General features: G+C 44.8%; 1 protein-coding gene across 1 annotated transcript; it reads left to right on the forward strand.

Moving 5' to 3' along the window:
• Window positions 1–1,021: 1,021 nt before the first annotated feature.
• On the forward strand, window positions 1,022–19,123 carry LOC107376839 (zinc finger protein OZF). Its single transcript, XM_070548289.1, has 3 exons — window positions 1,022–1,205; window positions 1,448–1,550; window positions 13,928–19,123. Exons 2-3 carry the CDS (start codon window positions 1,541–1,543, stop codon window positions 15,289–15,291), a joined length of 1,374 nt encoding a protein of 457 aa, XP_070404390.1. The 5' UTR covers window positions 1,022–1,205; window positions 1,448–1,540; the 3' UTR covers window positions 15,292–19,123.
• The last annotated feature ends 1,188 nt before the right edge of the window (window positions 19,124–20,311 follow it).

The raw sequence follows: 20,311 nt of genomic DNA on the forward strand, positions 1-20,311 counted from the left end.
CAACTGCTGGTGGATCACTGACTTCCTGATGGACAGGAAGCAACACGTCAGGCTGGGGAAAAATGTGTGCGGACCATCAGCACTGGTTTCCCTCAGGGCTGTGTTCTCTCCCCTCTGCTCTTCTCCCTGTACACCAACAGCTACACCTCCAACCACGAGTCTGTCAAGCTTATCAAGTTTGCAGATGACACCACAGTCATCAGACTTATCTCTGACGGGGATGACTACAGAATGGAGTTGGAGGTGGAACGGCTAGTGTCCTGGTGCAGCCACAACAACCTGGTGCTAAACGTTTGTTGTGAACTTTAGGAAGCCCCCCCCCCCCCCCAATATCCCTGTCTGACACTCTCATCACGATGGTGGACTCATGTCGCTTCCTGCGCACCACCATCACCCAAGACCTCAAGTGGGAGCCCACCATCACCTCCATCATAAAAACTTCTTGAGGCAGCTGAAGAAATTCAATCAGTACAGTTGATGAGGCAGTTCTACACTGCAGTCATCGAGTCCATCCTCACCACCAGAATCCGGTGCCACAATGACAGGTCGACCACACACACCCACCTTGGTAGATCTGCCACCCTTTTGTTCTCTCCGGCCTCATTACCCGTAACAAGGACCAGCCGGCGTCCAATCACCACGCCCTCAGAATCCGGCAACTCCCGTCTTCTGTCTTTAACAATAATAATGAGATTATTATTTTTTTAAATCCCAGTAGCAGCATTGGGCTTCCATACTAACACTGCTTATTTAGAGGAGGGAAATAATGGCTGTTTTGGAAATATTGTTATTTTCCAACTGTGAATTTTTATACTTATTCGGGGCTATGTATACCCCCCCCCCCGCCCCCACCAAATATTTTTTCACATTCCGCCCCTGCAAATAAATCTCAAAATACGTGACAAACATGCTCGAAACACACCTAAATGTTTTTCATTAAAATTTTACTACAACGTGTGTAATTCAGAGCGCAAGGCAGACGGATTAGAAAATAGCCTCAGTGGACCCACGAGCCGCCCGGAAGAGGAGGAGACATAAAGCAGGAAAAAAGCTCCTCTAGAAGCTAGCAGACTGTAGCAGCGCTGTAACCATCACCAGGCTGTGGAAACTTTCTTCTCCTCAACAACTTGGTGGAGTTGTTTCCAGAACCGGAGAAGATATTCTGCGGTCTTCGTGGCAATCGGAGCTCCAGAATCAGGTTGTGGGTGAGAAAAGCTTTTCTCTAGACTTCCTGTCCTCTGGATCTGCTGCTGTTCCTTTGGCCTCTCTGAGAAACGCGCTCGTTTTGCTGCTTTCATCAGATTGAAGAGGTTCCCTCTATCAGACTCGCTCATCTGAGCTGGTCATGATGCAGGATCGCTGCTCGCTCTCTGATCCATCCTGCTCACACTCTCCGACGGAAAAGCCCCGAATCCTAATCAGCTCTCCTGCTTTGTTTCTATTGCAGCTGTTAGCTAAACACGGCTAAAGAAAACCTGCTACCACTTCAGGATCTGGGACTGACTCATCGTGTGTTCTTCACCACCTGGACCTGGACAGCATGGACACAGGTACTGGTGCACACCAAACCATCAGCACTCCCACATCCATAATCCAGCATCTCTGTACAGATGGTCTCTGCAGACAGACTTCAGTGATGCACAAACACAAGAAAACATCAACATCGGCTCCTGAAACCAGAAATCAGCTCCATCTCTTCTTTCTGTCAAAAATCTGTTAAAACATTCTTTAGTCCAGGGGTAGACAACTCCCTTCCTCGGGGGTCGGTATCCAGCATGTTTTTGTTGTTTCCCTGCATGAATCAGCAGGTGATTAACAGGCTTCTGCAGCGCTTCATGAGCTGCTGAACCGGCGGATCAACTGTGCCGGAGCAGGGAAACCACTAAAACATGCCTGATGCTGCCCTCGGGGCAGGGAGTTTCCGCCCCTGCTTTAGTCATTACTGCCTCTTTTAATGCAGTAAAAGCTGGAATTCAGCTGAAACTTTGACTTGTCTGGAAACGCGTAGTCGGGTCGCTGTTCTGTTGGCGTACTCCACAGAGAGGAGGGCAGCAGCAGCTCAGGAGGTAGAGCGGGTTGTCCAGTGTTTGGAAAGTTGCAGGTTTGATGTCGGCTCCCACCAGAGAATGGTGCTGTTGTGTCCTTGGGCAAGACACAACCCGCCTTGCCTGCTGGTGGTGGTCGGAGGGATCGGTGGTGCCTGTGTTCAGCAGTCTCACCTCCGTCAGTGCGCCCCAGGGCAGCTGCGGCTACAACGTAGCTCATTCTCACCAGAGTGTGAATATGTATGTGAATGGGTGGATGACTGATTGTGTTGCGAAGCACCTTGGGGGGGTTGTAGAACCCTAAAAAAGTACAAATACAGGCCATTTACCATTTTAATTTCATCTTTGCCGAACGAGGTTAAAACAATCCTCTAGACTGCGTCTGGAGTGTGCCATACATGTTCCGTACCTCTGGTTGGATGATGCTTACTCTGTTTTAAATGGGGTAAATGCATTTAGCCTCTTAGCCCATATTACATGACACAACTCAGGCAAATCGGCGTAATATTACCTCAGCGGTGTGTCTAATAAACGCGCCGTCCTGGCATGGCGTCGTATGAATTTTGTGCTGCAGCGCTCCAGGAGCGTCTCTGTTAGAGCTGAAGCTCAGATCACCAGAACCTGCACAGGGACTGATGGGGTCAGACACCTTTAGGAGCTGCTTGTTAAAGAAAACGTAACGATAGTGGCCTCAATCGCATTACAAAGCAAGTTATCTCCAAAGATAAACGCAAATCTGCGTCATTGCAAGAAATAGTGGATTTTTTATATTGTCTTTTACTTTGGTTTTAGAAGGTTTTCTGCTCTGTAGTCTTATAAAAATGGGGAAGTCTGTCTTATGTGTGAAGGTTATACGTTGCTGCTTTCTGTGCTGTTGTCCCTACTGTACAGCACCTTGGTCAGCTGTCACGCTGTGTCCATCCCGAGCCTCCACAATGCGGGTGAAAAATTGAAGCAAACCCGGAAATGAAATAAATTGCAGTTCCATCCTCATCCACTAGGGGCTGGTGTCAGAAGCGAGCAAATCCTCATTGACTTCCATGTTAAAAATACCAATTTCACAGCAGAAATAAACATGTTTACAGCCTGGTACCAAAACATGTTTTTGGTTTAAATGATCTAGTTTACACTCATGACAACTCTGAGGGGGGTGAATTTTTTTTCTCACTCTTCTGTTTAAGTGTATTAAAAGCCTAAAATTCTGTATAATTAATGAGCATCAGACCCACGTGACCACAGAGCTAGCTCCGTACGAAAGACCTCAGTCCGAGCCTCGGTCTGGCTTGGAAACTGTTCGGGGATTTTGAGTCTCTGTGTTTGTCTATTCTGTTTTGGATATTATTTGTGCAATTGTTGGACAAAATGACTTGCTGTGGCATTAATTGCACTAATAGAGCGTCCAAGGAGTCTCCACTTCATTTTTTTCGGTCAGTAAAATTATATTTATGTATTTTAGGTCACTGCTGAGCTTAGATTTTAACATGCACTGTTTAACCATGAAATGTAAATGTAATAGGGTAAAACCCAGTGCATTTAACATAATGCTGCACTTTAGAAAATGGGTTGAAATATAACATGTTGGTGGAGCTGGGTTCCGACTATCGGCTTGTGGAGCTCTCAGGAGACCGATGTTTTCCACCCATTCTCCCCTCCCCGCAGCTCTGCGCATCTGTCTGATCGCGGCTTCTGTCTGCTCCTGTCTGCTGCGCAGGCTGCCGGCTTGTGGAGCTCTCGGAGACCTCTGTGTTCCACCCGGTTCTCCCCAGCGGTCAGCCCGGCGTATCTCTGACTCAGAAGCTCTGGTGTTGTGCACAGTTAACTCCGGTTGTAGCTAGGTTGCTACCTCCGTTAGCTTAGCTCCCACCTCCGCGTTAGCTTTGGGTTAGCTTGTAGCTAGTTGGACCGGGTGTCGTCAGTTGATCCCAGCCTTACAGCCCCACCCTCAGCTCCACCTCTCTTCCCTTTTGTGGAATTGTCTGGGCTTGATGGAACCTGTGACACGGTCAAAATGGCGGTGGTGGCCACCTCCCATTTAGCCTCAAAAATGTGTTATTGGAGGCTATGGAAACCCATTGTCCAATATTTATATGTCGATGGTCCATCCCCACAACTGAGGCTGATCCGATTAGCATCTCGATACGCTAACAGATACATTAACGATACGCCAAACCGTCCACCGATCCGATTAATCAGCGCTGACAAATTTCTACTGATTTTTGATTAGATACAGTTCATGATGCGATTTGAAACACTTTTAAAGTAATTTACAAGCTCGCATCTGGTTTTTGAAAATCACAATTATTCCAGCTCTCTTTCTCTCTAAGGAGGTATTTGACCCTCTGGTTTCAATTAATCAGTAAACATGAGAAGAAAATGCACTCCATCGTTGTTTTTACTTATCATACATTGTTTTATTGCTACATTACTGCTGAAATCATTAGAAAAAAGAGCCATCAACGTGAGTTTCTGAAAATCCAAAAATTTTCAACCATTAGTTTTAGACAGTCTCTGCTTGCAAACGTTAAAATATTAACGAGTTATTTTAAATAATCTTGCTTAAAGCACCCGGTGTGCAGATCAATTAAAATGCTCGTAGGAACCAGTTGCTGCAGACACCTCAGACCGTGTCGCTCCATGTGTGCAAATTGTCACCAGTCAGCAGTTTGTGGTTTTCAGGAAGTTTATTTTGACAAGTTAATACATCAAGCACGTACTTGTGTTAATATGCGTACCACCTGGCTTCCACTACTGATGGTGCGCTCAGTGCACCTAAAAAATGAGAATACAGCAGATAAACTGAAGTAATCGAAATAACCACGGGTTTTACCGATGAGAGACACGCATGAATAGATACATTGCGATATAGTCGTTAGTTATAACCGACCGATGCACACTGAAGCTACCGGTGCAGTCACGTCGTAATTGGTGAATCTCCATCCATAGTTTAAATGGGCTGTATATTTAAAGCTAGTTTGGTACTGAAAATATATGCCACCATTATATTGTTGCCATTAAAAATTAAATGTTATTAGCATTTCCACTAATACTGAGAAAGTTAATGAAATTCATTCATTTCTACTGATTATAGTTTAACGGGATATATTTAGATCTGTTATTTTGACAAGGATGAGCGGTATTAATACCACCTTAAATGTTACTGATATTTGGGTGAACTTTGTTCCATTAGACGTTGATTATAAATGTCAGATGTGAAAGAGCGAACTAGACGACGCTCATTTAATTCATGTAACTGAGTCTTTTTGGGCCTGACATCTCAGCCTCATTATTTACTTATTTCATATGTTTAGCAGCAGACCACGGTGTGGTTGGGACATGTTTGTGTGGCTCCGTGTTCATCTGAGCAGCAGAGATGAGTTGACACGGGATGTTAAAGTAGCTTTCTGGAGTTTTCCCCTTTCAAAAAGTGTGTGATTTGTTAGAAATCTGTAAAAGTACTCTTTTTTTTTTGATAAAATGAAAGCAACACATCTTTTTTTTTTTTTTTTGTTGCTAAGCACGTCCCCTGCCCTGCAGAGCTCCGTGCAATAGGAAACTGAGCACAAACCAGAACTAACCAATAGCGTTAGACTACCGCTAACATGCTTCAAATTTAAGGAGTACCTCGGCTGATGCAGAGTTGATTTAGCCTAGTGAACTAGACCAAATTCTTGCTTTGCAAAGTTTGGTCTTGGAATGCTCCACTGGAACCTCTGCAGCCCCAAACAGCATTCTGGCTGGCCAATCACAGCTCTCTAGAGGGGTTTCAGACACATAAAGAGCTGTGATTGGTCCATAAAGGTGGGCCAGTCATAGTGCTCTATCTGCTTAGTGAACAAATCACAGAGCTTTAGCCACTTTGTGGGCCAATCAGGGCACGCTATATGCCTGGTGGGTGAGATGATGCAACAGAGTGAAACAAGAGTATGTCACATTCATTGTCCAGTGGAATGAGGAGATCATTTGAAAGACAACCCGCCCCACAACCGAGAGCCGTCAATGGAGCGTTGCCAGACTAAATAATACATTTATTTAGTTTGGCTTGCCAGGCTAGAGTTGATAACTTTTCACGGACAAGTAAGTCTCTAAAATATAAATATATGAAAACCCAACATGACATGAGAATAATACTCGCAAAGCAACGTGTTTTCGCTATTTGTCAGCCACAGAAGTACATTAATAAACAAGAAACGTGAAGTCGCCATCTTAAAAACACGCATTGAGAGAATATATGTGTGATGTGCTTGTCAGCCACTAGATGGTGCCATCGGATAAGAGAAATACTCCGGAAAGAGACTTTAAACATGATTGTCAAAGACATGCAACCTCTTTCAATGGTGGAAGATGATGGCTCCTAGAAGATGACTTTCTGTTCAGCATTTTGTCAAGTTCTACAGGAACCTGTAAATCATTTTCTTATTAAAACCAGGGCCTTCATTCATCCACTGTACTTACAAACAGATCTTTGCGTATCTTTTGTGTTTGAACCATTTTTTTGCATTGTGTGGTAATTACCATTTGTTCTTGTATGTAAATGACTGAACAGACACAAGCGCCTGGGTATGCACAGGTGGAATTTATCATCACTTGATCGCAGAGGAAAATGCACACAAGTGGCCACCGCATGTTTCATAAATCAGAATTATGGCCGTTCATACGAACTTTCTCAATTTTATTTGTGGGAAAGATTAAAAGACAGTTTCTATGTACTTTTGATGAATGAGGGCCCTTGTATGTTAGAGCAGTGAAATAACCCAAACATGCTGGATAGTGTTAGCCTGGCAAGCCAGACTAAATAAATATATGATTTAGTCTCTGTCGTGGGGCGGGTTCTACCGTTGTCTTTCAAACTATCTCCGCGTGCTACTGGACAATGAACAACGTGACATACTCACCGCAATGGATGTCGGTTAAAGAGGCGGCCCGCTGTTGAAGAAGGTGGAAATACATATTTTTTTCTAAAAAAAGAACTTGGAATACATCTTTCTGCTCCTACTGCCTCCATCCACTCTGTTGCAGACTGTGAAAACTTTCTGTCTTTCTTTGTGGACAAAGTCAATAAGGTCAGATCTAGCATCTCTCCCTCAGCCTTATCTCTGCCTCTCTCGACTCCACCTCGGCCCGTTATCCTAGATGGTTTTTCTCCTGTTTCTGTGCCTGAGCTAACCAAACTAGTTAATTTTATGAAGAAGTCTGCATGCCTGTTTGACATCAAACCCTCATCTTTGTCATCTCCAAGATCTTGGAAAAGGTTGTGGCTAAACAACTCACAGCTGCTCTTGATGAACATAACATCTATGATAGCTTCCAGTCAAGTTTTCGTAGAGCTCATTCTACTGAAACAGCTCTTCTTAGGGTCTTCAACGACCTTCTGACTCACAGTGATGCAGGGGACTGTTCTGTTCTGGTTCTGTTGGATCTGACTGCAGCCTTTGACACTGTTGACCATCACCTGTTACCTGATAGGCTGAGGGACTGGATAGGCCTATCTGGATCTGCTCTGGACTGGTTCTCTTATCTGTCTGAGCGTTCATTTGCTGTGGCCATCTCCAAGTTTCAGTCCTCTACCACATCCCTCACCCATGGTGTCCCACAGGGTTCTGTGCTGGAGCCTCTACTTTTCCTCCTTTATCTGCTTCCTCTTCAGGACTTGTATAGCACCGTTCAGAGTCAGCAGACTCCAAAGCACTTTAAGCTACAGTGTATCATTCATCCATTTACACACACATTCACACGGTGATAATGAGCTACAATCTAGCCACAGCTGCCCTGGGGCACACTGACAGAGGCAAGGCTGCCGAGCACTGGCGCCATCAGTCCCTCTGACCACCACCAGCAGGCAGGGAGGGTTAAGTGTCTTGCCCAAGGACACTACAGCAGAATTCTCTGTCTTGGAAGGCGGGATTGAATTTGCAGCCTTCCTCTTTTTTGACATTTGTTCTGTGTGTAACGTCACAATCCATTACTTTGTTCTTTTTTAACAGTTTTTAACTGACATTTCCCAAGACCCCAAGGTACCGCGGTTCGTAGAAAAGACCGCAATATGACCAGGTCGGTTCAGAGTCGTCTCCCGAGTCACAACAGATAGATGAAATCATTTGTGTCCAGAACAGCTGTTTCTGAATAGCTGAAGGAACCGTTTTGCTGTGTCAGCTGTAGCTTGTAGCAGGGTGTTTGACAGCTTGTCAAAAATTCTCTGGGTTAAAGAGGGTTCACTCCGGATGGCCTGTCCATAGATTTCTCTAGAGCTGACTCACCGTCCAGTGAACTCTGTTTTAATATTCTCATATTATGATTTCTTGGCCAACCAGGACGTGCCATGTTAAGGGGTGTTAACAAGCAAACCTCAGAACATCACGCCTTCTTTCAGATACAGGATGCTCGGCTTTTTGGCTAAGAAAATATCTATGTGTCATGACGTTTAACTTTAATTTATCTCTAATGAACCTTGTGTCTGAGTGTAGATAATGATTCACTTGTCATTTCAAACTTCAGTAATTCAGGCACAGATTAATCAACCTTATTAATTTAAGCACAGATTAATCAAAACATTATTATTATTCATATAACATTTGTTGATTCCATTTCATGATTGATTAACTCATATGAGCTGAAAATAGTCACTTTATTCAGAGAGTGAGCAATCCTGCGGTGTTATCAAAAGAAGGCTTTGTTTGGGAACACAGTCTGACATATTGTTCCTCCTAAAATGTCAACAAGGCAGCATTATCCTTCTTGGTTTGTAGGAAGCTAGGATGTAAAATCCACATTAGAGAATGGAATTTATGTCTGCAGATGACCGGTTGCATGTAGGTCAATCTGTAGGTGAAAACTGACCATTGCTGGACGTTACAAAGGTCACACCAAGATTCCAGGTTTGGTAAGAAGTAAGCAACCTAGAAAGTCTCTGACGTTGGGAACCAGCTTGTCTGGGGCACAGACTTCTTAGCTTAATATAACAATCTTGTTTCGGGAAGTAGAAGTAAGCCTTAACATTTTTCACCATGTTGTGGAGTTGCCATTTCTAACTGTTAGCTTCTGCTAGCTGAGATGTGCTCCGCTCTCTTGGCTGAAAAATAAACAGCCGTCTCTGGTTGCAAACCACGGTGGTTGAGCCCATAAATTCTAATTTATATTGTAATGAAGATCCGTTTGGCTTCTTACCTGAGTGTTTCCCCATTTTATTTTATTTCTGTGGCTAATGCAGGAAATGGTATAGACAATTTTCACATTCAGTCTGCATTTGAAACTCAAGTGCCTGTTTGTATTTCAGTAATATCAAGTAAAAAAATAGTTCTTCACTAAGCCAGCTCTTCAAACTTCAACTTCACTGAAAAAACAAACAAGTTTTTCAATTATAATTTCTGAATATAATTGGTCACTTAGAGTTTTTCGTGCAGGCAGAACATGAACCCATTAAATATTTCTTGTTGATCTTTGGCCTTAGAATTTTAGGTATATTTGTCACCCTCCGAGGGTGGTTTAGTGAAACCACAACAAACATGTTTGCTCTTAGATGAAGATGGTTATAAAAATGGGGAAATACCTTTAAACTTTTATTAAAACATAACCAGCAATAGGACTTAAAATAATTCAGATTTTTAAAGGTGTGGTTCACTGAAAAAACAATTTTATTATTATTTCTGATTATAATCTATCACTCAGATTTTTTTCATGCAGGCTGAAAATGAAGACCTCATATGATGAATTATATAAATGGAAACTGTGTTCTCTCGCCCAGACGTGGGTCACCGCCCCCCCCCCCCCCCCTCTGGAGCCAGGCCTTGAGGTGGGCCACGTTGGTGAGCGCCTGGTGGCCGGGCTTTCACCCATGGAGCCCGGCCGGGCACAGCCCGAAGAGGAAACGTGGGTCCCCCTTCCCATGGGCTCACCACTCATGGGAGGGGGCAAAGGGGTTGGGTGCAGTGTGTGACAGGTGGTAGTCGAGGGCGGGGACCTTGGCGGTCTGATCCTCGGCTACAGAAGCTGACTCTTGGCACATGGATTGTCAACTCTCTGGTGGGGAAGGAGCCTGAGTTGGTGTGTGAGGTTGAGAGGTTCCGACTAGATATAGTCGGACTCACCTCAACGCATGGCTCTGGCCCTGGAACCAGTTTCCTTGAGAGGGGTTGGACTTTCTACCACTCTGGAGTTGCTCCCACTGAGAGGTGCCGAGCAGGGGTGGGCATACTAGTTGCCCCCCATCTTGGTGCCTGTACGTTGGGGTTTACACCAGTGAATGAGAGGGTAGCCTCCCTCCGCCTACGTGTGGGGGGACGGGTTCTGACTGTGGTCTGTGCTTATGCACCAAACTGCAGTTCAGACTACCCACCCTTTTTGGAGACCTTGGAGGGGGGTGCTGGAAAGCGCTCCTTACGGTGACTCCCTCGTTCTGCTGGGGGACTTTAACGCTCACGTGGGCAACGACCGTGAGACCTGGAGAGGTGTGGTTGGGAGGAACGGCCCCCCTGTTCTGAATTTGAGTGGTGCTTTGTTTTTGGACTTCTGTGCCAGTCATGGATTGTCCATAATGAACACCATGTTCAGACATAAACATCTCCCTTGCCCCCCTTTATTTGACTTTCTGCCCCCTTTATTTTGGTCCAAGATCATTACTGGGCTGGCCCTATTAAACACCTTCTACACCCCTGCTTAGTAGACTTAATGAAGTATTTTTAAGCCAGTATAAAAATGACTGAAACACAGATTTACATATTTGGCATTATTGACCAATATCTTTGATTTTATTTATTTGTTAAGGACATCAAGATGCATTACAGTGAACATTATAATAAAGTACATTTTTCGAGTGCAGAGAGGAGACAACCCATAGAAGCACTGATTTGATCTCATTTCAGAGAAAAAAAGAACAGGTCAGATGCATCTAATAAATAAAATTACTAACAAACTCAGGAATCTGTTTCTTTGCTTCATTGTTCTGGTGCTGAAAACATCACTAATGTGGATCAAAGGAGAAACACAGATGAATGCACCTCTTATTTATTATTTGGAAATTAGTGGGTGAGGTTTACATCAATACATTATTTTAAATTGAAATTGATATGAATTGATCAGAAGTTGTAATGTGTGTTGTTTGTTTGAAAACTATTTACAGAGCAGCCTCAGAACTGTGATTAAATATTTTTGATTACAATAGTAAAGGAACTATTACAGAACAAGTTTTTCAATAAAATCAGAACATTATTATTTAATTGCATGAATTAATACATCTGAACTCGTGCAGTAGGAACTAGGAAATATGAAATACTAGAACCATTTTATTTTAATTTGATTAAACAGATTTTATCCTAACGTTGTTGGCATTTTTCCCACACATAGTTAAACAAAACAATGCTGATTGAGGTGTGTGTGAGAGAGAGGGGGAGAGAGAGTTAAAATAATAATGAAAAACAAAAACCCGAGCGGAGGCAGTGACCGACGCATGCACGAGCCGTTTTCAGCTCTGTCTTGTCAAATGCACGAAAAAGTAACTTTAAATATTCAACCGAAAGAGGCGAGCTGAAGAAAACCTAGGGAGCACCATCGACATATAAATATTGGACAATGGGTTTCCATAGACTCCAATAACACGTTTTTGAGGCCAAATGGGAGGTGGCCACCACCGCCATTTTGACAGTGTCACAGGTTCCGTCAAGCCCAGACAATTCCACAAAAGAGAAGAGAGGGAGGGTGGGGCTGTAAGGCTGGGATCAACTGACGATACCCGGTTGAACTAGCTACAAGCTAATGTGGAGTTGGGAGCTAAGCTAACGGAGGTAGCAACCTAGCTACAACTGGAGTTAACTGTGCACAACACCAGAGCTTCTGAGTCAGAGATACGCCGGGCTGACCGCTGGGTAAAACCGGGTGGAACACAGACGTCTCCCGAGAGCTGCTGAAAGCCGGCAGCCGCACAGCAGACAAGCGCTGCTGCGATCTGAGATGCGCAGAGCTGCCGCTGGGGAGAACCAGGTGGAAAGGTTTCAATCCCAGAGCTCCACAAGCCGGCAGCCCGCGCAGCAGACAGAAGCTGCGATCAGACAGAGATGCGCCGAGCTGCAGGGAGGGGAGAACCGGGTGGAAAACATCGGTTTCCATCCAGAGCTCCACAAGCCGGCAGCCCGTGCAGCAGACAGAAGCCGCGATCAGACAGAGATGCGCCAAGCTGCGGGGAGGGGAGAAACGGGTGGAAAACAGAGTGTGGGGTCCAACACTATCTATAGTGGGGATGGTGTGCTACTGACCTCTACTCAGGACTTTGTGGATAGGTGAGCAGAATACTTTGAAGACCTCCTCAATCCCACCGACACGTCTTCCAGTGATGAAGCAGAGTCTGGGGACTTTGGGGTGGCCTCTCAAATCTCTGGTGCTGAGGTCACTGATGTGGTTAAAAAGCTCCCGTGTGGCAAGGCTCCAGGCGTGGATGAGTTCCGCCCAGAGTTACTTAAGGCTCTGGATGTTGTGGGGCTGTGTTGGCTGACGCGGCTCTGCAATATCGCGTGGACATCGGGGGCAGTCCCACTGGACTGGCAGACCGGGGTGGTGGTCCCCTTATTTAAAAAGGGGGACCACAGTGTGTGTTCCAACTACAGGGGGATCACACTCCTGAGCCTTCCTGGTAAGGTCTATTCAGGGGTTCTGGAGAGGAGGGTCCGCCGGATTGTTGAACCTCAGATTCAGGAGGAGCAATGTGGTTTTCGTCCTGGCTGTGGAACACTGGACCAGCTCTATACCCTTAGGGTATACTGGAGGGTGCGTGGGAATTTGCCCAACCAGTCTACATGTGCTTTGTGGATTTGGAGAAGACGTTTGACCGCATTCCTCGGGGGGGCCCTGTGGGGGGTACTCCGGGAGTATGGGGTACCAGGTCCTCTGATGCGGGCTGTTAGGTCCCTGTATGACTAGTGTCAGAGCTTGGTCCGCATTGCCGGCAGTAAGTCGGGCCTGTTCCCAGTGAGAGTTGGACTCCGCCAAGGCTGCCCTTTGTCACTGGTTCTGTTCATAACCTTTATGGACAGGATTTCTAGGCGCAGCCAAGGTGTGGAGGGCATCCGTTTTGGTGGCCATCGAGAGGTGCCAGTTGAGGTGGCTCGGGCATCTCTTCAGGATGCCTCCTGGACGCCTCCCTGGTGAGGTTTTTCCAGGCACGTCCAACCGGGAGGAGACCTAAAGGTAGACCCAGGACACGGTGGAGGCACTATGTCTCTCACCTGGCCAGGGAATGTCTTGGGATTCCCCCGGAGGAGCTGGCCCAAGTGGCTGGGGAGAGAGAAGTCTGGGCCTCTCGCTTTAGGCTACTGCCCCCGCCACCCGACTCCGGATAAGCGGATATGTATGTATGAATGGATGGATGGATGGATGGAAAGAAATGAAAATAGTTTTCTACACCCATCTCCAGCATTAGCTTCTGAGAGGAAACAAGCGATGAAACTAGAATTTGAAAAGCCTGGCAGATCTAAATAAATTTGTCACTGAGTTATGATGGACTGACCCATCTTTGCTTGTGGCAGTGAAGGCTGTTGCTTTAGCGTCCAAGAAACAGCAGAGAATGTTTCAGCTAGTAGCTAAACATTAGCATTAGCAACTCCACAACACGTCAGATCTCCTTCAGGTGTCTGTTCGTTGTGGAGATAAAACATCAACATTGCAAAACAAATTAAGTCGGTGGTAGAGTTGTGTTAGCCAATCCATTTTATTTAGTGCATTTAACTCATTCATTGCCATTGACGACTAAAGTCATTAGTTGTGTTTTTTTCGGGGCGGTCTTGAACGAGCTTGCGCACCTTGAGAGTAAGCATCATGCCTCTTCTCACACATGTGTCACCACTGCTATTGTACACGCTTTCTGTTGTTTTTGGTTTTATGTATTTCTGTGTTTCCTACAGATGTTCAACAGGTGCTGCTGGTTAAAGAAGAATCTCCCGTTGAACAGACTGCTGGTGTAGACGAGCAGGACCCAGAAAACCTTCACATAAAGGAGGAACAGGAGGAACTCTGGACTAACCTGGAGGGAGAGCAGCTGCATTTGAAGGAGACTGATGGTGCTAGGTTTCCATTCACTGTTGTTTTTGTAAAGAGTGAGGATGAGGAAGAGAAACTTCTGCTCTCACAACTTCAACACCAACAAATGGAAGACGGAGATGTTCCAACCAGCAGCTCAGCTGATCAGATGACAACAGAAACTGATACTATCAGGAACCCAGATGTGAACCCTTGTGAACAGACTTCTGATTCTTCAGAGACTGAAGTTAATGGAGATAATGTGAATCTACACTCTGAACTGTCAGACTCTGGGTCTGAAACTGGAAACGGAGACAATGACTGGAATGAAAACAGGTATTCTGAATCTGATAAGACTGTCAACAAATTATTTAGCTGCCCTGAGTGTGGTGAACAATTTCACCACAAGTGGTCTCTCCAGAAACATATGAGAGTTACAAGTCAAATAAGGTCTTCAGGCTGTTTGGTTAATAAGAAACTTGATGAAGTGGAGCAACATGTAGACTCATGCAGGAAGGTCCAGAAAGAACCAAAATTACTTAGTTGTGACCACTGTGGAAAAATATTTAGAAAAGTATCACGTTTTAAAAGTCACATGAGAGTCCACACAGGACAGAAACCTTTTGCTTGTGAGCTATGTGGACAAAGATTTAGTGAAAAGACTAATTTAAAAAATCACATGAGAGTCCACACAGGACAGAAACCCTTTGATTGTGAGTTCTGCGGACAAAGATTTAGCCAGATTGCAAATTTAAACAGTCACACAAGAGTCCACACAGGACAGAAACCTTTTGCCTGTGAACTCTGTGAGAAAAAATTTAGTCATAAGACAAGTTTAAACAATCACATGAGGGTCCACACTGGACAGAAGCCTTATGCTTGTGAGGTATGTGAACAAAGATTTAGTCATAAGACAAGTTTGAAGAATCACTTAAGAGTTCACACAGGACAGAAGCCTTTTGCCTGTGAGCATTGTGAACAAAGATTTAGCCAAAAGACGCATTTAAATAGACACATGACTGTCCACACAGGACAGAAACCTTTTGCCTGTGAGCTCTGTGGACAAAGATTTAGCCGGAAGACAAATTTAAACAGTCATATTAAAGTCCACACAGGACAGAAGCCTTTTGCTTGTGAGCTCTGTGGGCAAAGATTTAGTCGAAAGACAAATTTAAATAGACACATGACTATCCACACAGGACAGAAAAAACTCAATTTACTACAAGAGTACCAAAAGGGATCCTTGTAGTTAAACATTTTAGATGTTAGTCTTATACCTCTTGTGGCAGTCCTTTACCCTAGATCAGGGCAGCATCTAGCCCACAAGCCACATATTTTGTACCCCAAGCTGTTAGGGTTTCACCAAATTCCCGTTTCCTTCGAGAGGTGCCATGGTGCCATATGAGTCACTCATCATTAAACAGCGATGAGAGCTGCTGTTCTTACGTTTCCCTTTTGGAGTGTTGCTGCAGAGAGTTTATTACAGCGTCTATACTCTGCTGTTAAACAGATTGTGCAGTGGTAATATTTGTCTTGTGGGTTGCATAAATAAAGCTACAGCTTTCTTCAGTAGTTAAGCCAGTGGTCCCATTATTGGCCCCAACTAGTGTAATTGGATGTCTCCCGCTTCTCACACGTTCTTCATATTGAGACAATTTCCTGTTTAAAAAGGGCCACTCCAACGTATCCTGGCAAGCTAATCTATATATGTGAATAGATAGTGGGGAAGGGGGTGCGGTTGTCTTTCAAACTGTCTCCTCATGCTATTGGATAACAAACAATGTGACACACTCACTTGTATGGATGTTCGTCAACTGGGCAGTCTGCCGTACTCCGTCACAGAAGATGCAACTACATCCTTTTTCTAAATAAATTTAATTACCTCTATCTGCTAATGACTCAAAGAAAAGCCCAAGTTAAAATAATCCAGAATAAAAATTTAATTTGACGTGCTGGGGGAGCACTGTGCTACTGACATGGCATTGCACGGGAACTATTTGGTGGTTTAATCCCCCTATCAAATCCCTTAAAGCTGAGTGTCAAGTGAGGAGGCATTGGTTCCCATTTTTAGAGTCTTTGGTATGACCCAAATGTGGATTTGAACCCATGATGTCCCAGTTTCAGGGTGGATACTCATACCACTAGGCCACTGAGCCAGTACTAAATAGATGCCAAAGCCGTTTTAAACAAGCCGTTGCCATCTTTTTTTTTGTTTTTCAGTAAGTCCCCACTAACCTGTAGAGCGCTGTGATTGGACTGCTAGGGAGCCATTTGTGTCTCAGTTTTGCTCAGTCGCACTAAAATCCTTCCCATCGGACTGATGGAACGCTGTGATTGGCCCACCACAACCAGTGGAGCACTGGGGGCAGAGGGGCAGTTCGCAATTACATTGTGGAAAATGCAAGGAAGATGATGAAAATACAGTTTTCCTAAGTAAACATGCTGTGATTGGCCAGCCACAATATTATATAATAAAATACTACATAGTACGTGGCTATGGAGGTTCCAGTGGAGCGTGGCTAGACTGACTTGTGAAAGAAATTTTTATTTTTTTCTTTGGGAAATGGTGGTTCAGATTCTAGGCTAGCTCCAAGGTGCTTTACAACAGTGTTTCCCAACCCTGGTCCTCAGGGCTCACTGTACTATATGTTTTCCATGTCTCAGCTCCTCAGGACATCAAGTGCTGCAGATGCCTGTTAATCACTTCATTTAAGTCAGGTGTGTGGAAGCAGGGAAACACATGTTTTTAAAAGGACAGTGTGGAAAACAGGCAGGACAGTGTGCCTTGAGGACCAGGGTTGGAACACACTACTTTACAAGACCAAGTGAAAACAAAAGTAAAATAAAGTTTGTGTAATTTCACAAAGAACAGCGAAACAAAGGTCCTTTTGACATTCTTCCCACTGAGTTTTATTGCAGCTTAGATGTGTTGGATAAACTGTCCGATTCTCCAAATATCTGTTCAAAGTCAAAGTTTTGACTGTAGAGCTGCTGAGACGTTTCACTGCGTTTGTTTATCACACAAAGTGAGGTCTGGGCTCCTTGTAGTTTGGAAAGGCAGAACATTCCGTAATTTAGAGACAATGGCTGAAAATGATCCATCATCTGGTGTGTTTAATTTGATGTGTGGATATCCCTCAGCAAAGACCAAAACATCACCACCCACTGAAACATAAACCACCAGTCATCAGAACGCTACAGCATCAGGCAGTACAAGCCTCCACAAAGCAGGAAATCAAAGACAACAAACCAGAAGTGTGGACTTGAGTCACATGGCTTGGACTTGAATCACGTGGCTTGGACTTGAGTCACGTGGCTTGGACTTGAGTCACGTGGCTTGGACTTGAGTCACATGGCTTGGACTTGAGTCACGTGGCTTGGACTTGAGTCACGTGGCTTGGACTTGAGTCACGTGGCTTGGACTTGAGTCACGTGGCTTGGACTTGAGTCACGTGGCTTGGACTTGAGTCACGTGGCTTGGACTTGAGTCACGTGGCTTGGACTTGAGTCACGTGGCTTGGACTTGAGTCCCGTGGCTTGGACTTGAGTCCCGTGGCTTGGACTTGAGTCACGTGGCTTGGACTTGAGTCACGTGGCTTGGACTTGAGTCACGTGGCTTGGACTTGAGTCCCGTGGCTTGGACTTGAGTCCCGTGGCTTGGACTTGAGTCACGTGGCTTGGACTTGAGTCACGTGGCTTGGACTTGAGTCACGTGGCTTGGACTTGAGTCACGTGGCTTGGACTTGAGTCACGTGGCTTGGACTTGAGTCACGTGGCTTGGACTTGAGTCACGTGGCTTGGACTTGAGTCACGTGGCTTGGACTTGAGTCACGTGGCTTGGACTTGAGTCACGTGGCTTGGACTTGAGTCAGACTTGAGTCATTATTTTAATGACTTCTGGCTTGACTTGATAAAATCTATAAAGACTTATGACTTGATTCAGACTTGAATGCCAATGACTTGCAACTTGAATCGATTTGCATCTGTTGACTTGATGACTTGATCATATTTTAAATTTTGGCACAAAAGTGGCCCGACATGGACATAAATCATTCTTCGTTCTGGGTTTGATCTTGTTCCGCTAACTGCAGCAGCACTTTGTTTGTTTATGATCATTTCTGTTGCACTTTCTGCTTGTTTGAGCAAATTATTGAAGCTTTAAGAAACTTTATTTCTGGAGTTTATTTATTATTGTCACTAAATTGAAGTTGGACAGATGACTTGATTATGACTTGAAAATTCAAAGTTAAGGACTTGGACTACCACATCACTGACTTTGGACTCGACTTGGACTTGGTTGTCTTTGACTTGGACTTGACTCGAGACTTGACTGGAAAGACTTGCGACTTGCAAAGCAGTGACTTGGTCACACCTCTGCAACAAACGCCCTGAAAAAAAACCATGGCTGTTCGGATTAGCATAGGTCCGGTCTGGGACCTTTACACGGTGCCACCTCTCCCCGTATGGGCGTGGGGCCCAGCGAGTCATCAGCTTTATATTTTAGAGGCCGGAAACAGAACGTAGCACACATGTAGGGCACAGATTATATTTAGCTAAAAAAGGTATAATTGAATGAAAATAAGTGTTTATTTAATACACTCATCAATGTAAGGATGTAGTTTATAATTTGAGAGCTTGTCTGCATGCTAGCATAGATGCTATACTTGTCCTAATATAGACTTGAATGTCAGTGGTTCAGCTCTAGGTTACCTTCAGATCTACAAAGCAGGAGATATTACTGATTCCAGGATGTGATCTTCAGTCCGTCTGTTCTCTCTGCCTGCCGTCAGACGCAACATGAGATGATCTAAATTCATTTAAAACAAGTTTTTAATGGCTTAGAGGAAAACATGTGGCTGTAGATGCATCCATAACCCTGCTGATTGTGCTTCCAGACCAACAACTGGTGGAAAATGGTAACTAAATGATTAAAATGGTAATTAAATAAAACTGTTCCTGGTTAAAAACGTATTAGATGACAGAATAAGTGTGCGTCAGTTGTGCAAAACCGTATAACCAAACAATTTTTATGTATGTATGTATTTATTTATTTATTAAAAGCAATTTGTCTTAACAGGAAACTGTGTGTGGTGAGTTTAATCTGCACAAACATTTTCACTCGGGCATCGACATGTTTTAGTCTCGCAGCACCCCAGACAAGAACTTCCTCTTCAGTGAGCTCAACAGGCTCCAGACTTCTTCAGGACATGAGGAACCCTCCCTCTGACATCAGAACCCACCAAAGAAGAACACACCACCTTCAGTTGGAACCAGGTGTCTCCTGCTACTTTCATGGAGCTCCTGGATGTGGTGGATGTTCTAGAGCACATATGTCAGACTCAAGGCCCGCGGAGCATTTTTATGTGGCCCGCGAGATAAATATCAAAAATATATTAAAACTGGCCCGCTGGCCGATTTTACCGCAAAGACTTCAACTCCCATGATGCTTTGCGGCGTCAGCGCGGAGGCGTCGCGCCCCCTCCTTTGTGTTTTTTCCAGCCCGAGGCAGGCAGGGGTAGTTGGGTGTCTGCAGCTCCGCTGTCTCGGACAAACTACACTCCTCTCACTCAGCGCCGAGTTCACTCAGCTATTTTCTGACGTTGAAGCCCAGAAACGGAGATTCTAGCCGCTCAGTAATGTGTTCATGACTTAAAGAAAAAGTGTTCCAACTAACGTCTAGACAGAGCCGATATAACTCCAGCGAGCAGCGACACGCTCAAACCAGCACGGGTCTGTGGTTGTGTTTCCTCCCCGACACACAACAACGTGGTCAAGCTGCTCAGACATGTTCATCAGCACAAACCTATGTGAGCACCTGTTGTCATTAGGGCTGCAACAACGAATCGATAAATACGATGAAAATCGATTACTAAAAGCGTTGGCAACGAATTGCGTCATCGATTTGTTGTGTTGCGCAACTCTTCCAAAAGCCCCCTCCCCTCCCGCCCGCCGTTGCGCGCAGACCGGTGGAGAGCCGGCCGGTGTTTGTAAGAGGAACATGGCAGAAGCAGGGAGACCCCAAAAAAGTAAAAACTTCTAAAGTTTGGGAGCATTTTCAGTTAAATCAGGCGAAGACATGCAACGTTTGTAGGTCAGACTTAGCATGGCACGGGGATACTACGGTGATGATGCAGCGTCTTAAACGCAAGCATGTCGGAATCATCAGCGAGGAAGGAGAGAGCTCGGTGTCCGGGTAAGTTAAAAACTTTTCAAAAGTGATTCACCCAAGCCCCGGATTATTACACAGGCTAGACATGCCCTAAGCTCGT

The sequence above is a fragment of the Nothobranchius furzeri genome, chromosome 2 (assembly GCF_043380555.1).
Source record: "Nothobranchius furzeri strain GRZ-AD chromosome 2, NfurGRZ-RIMD1, whole genome shotgun sequence".
NCBI classification, from domain to species: Eukaryota; Metazoa; Chordata; class Actinopteri; order Cyprinodontiformes; family Nothobranchiidae; genus Nothobranchius; species Nothobranchius furzeri.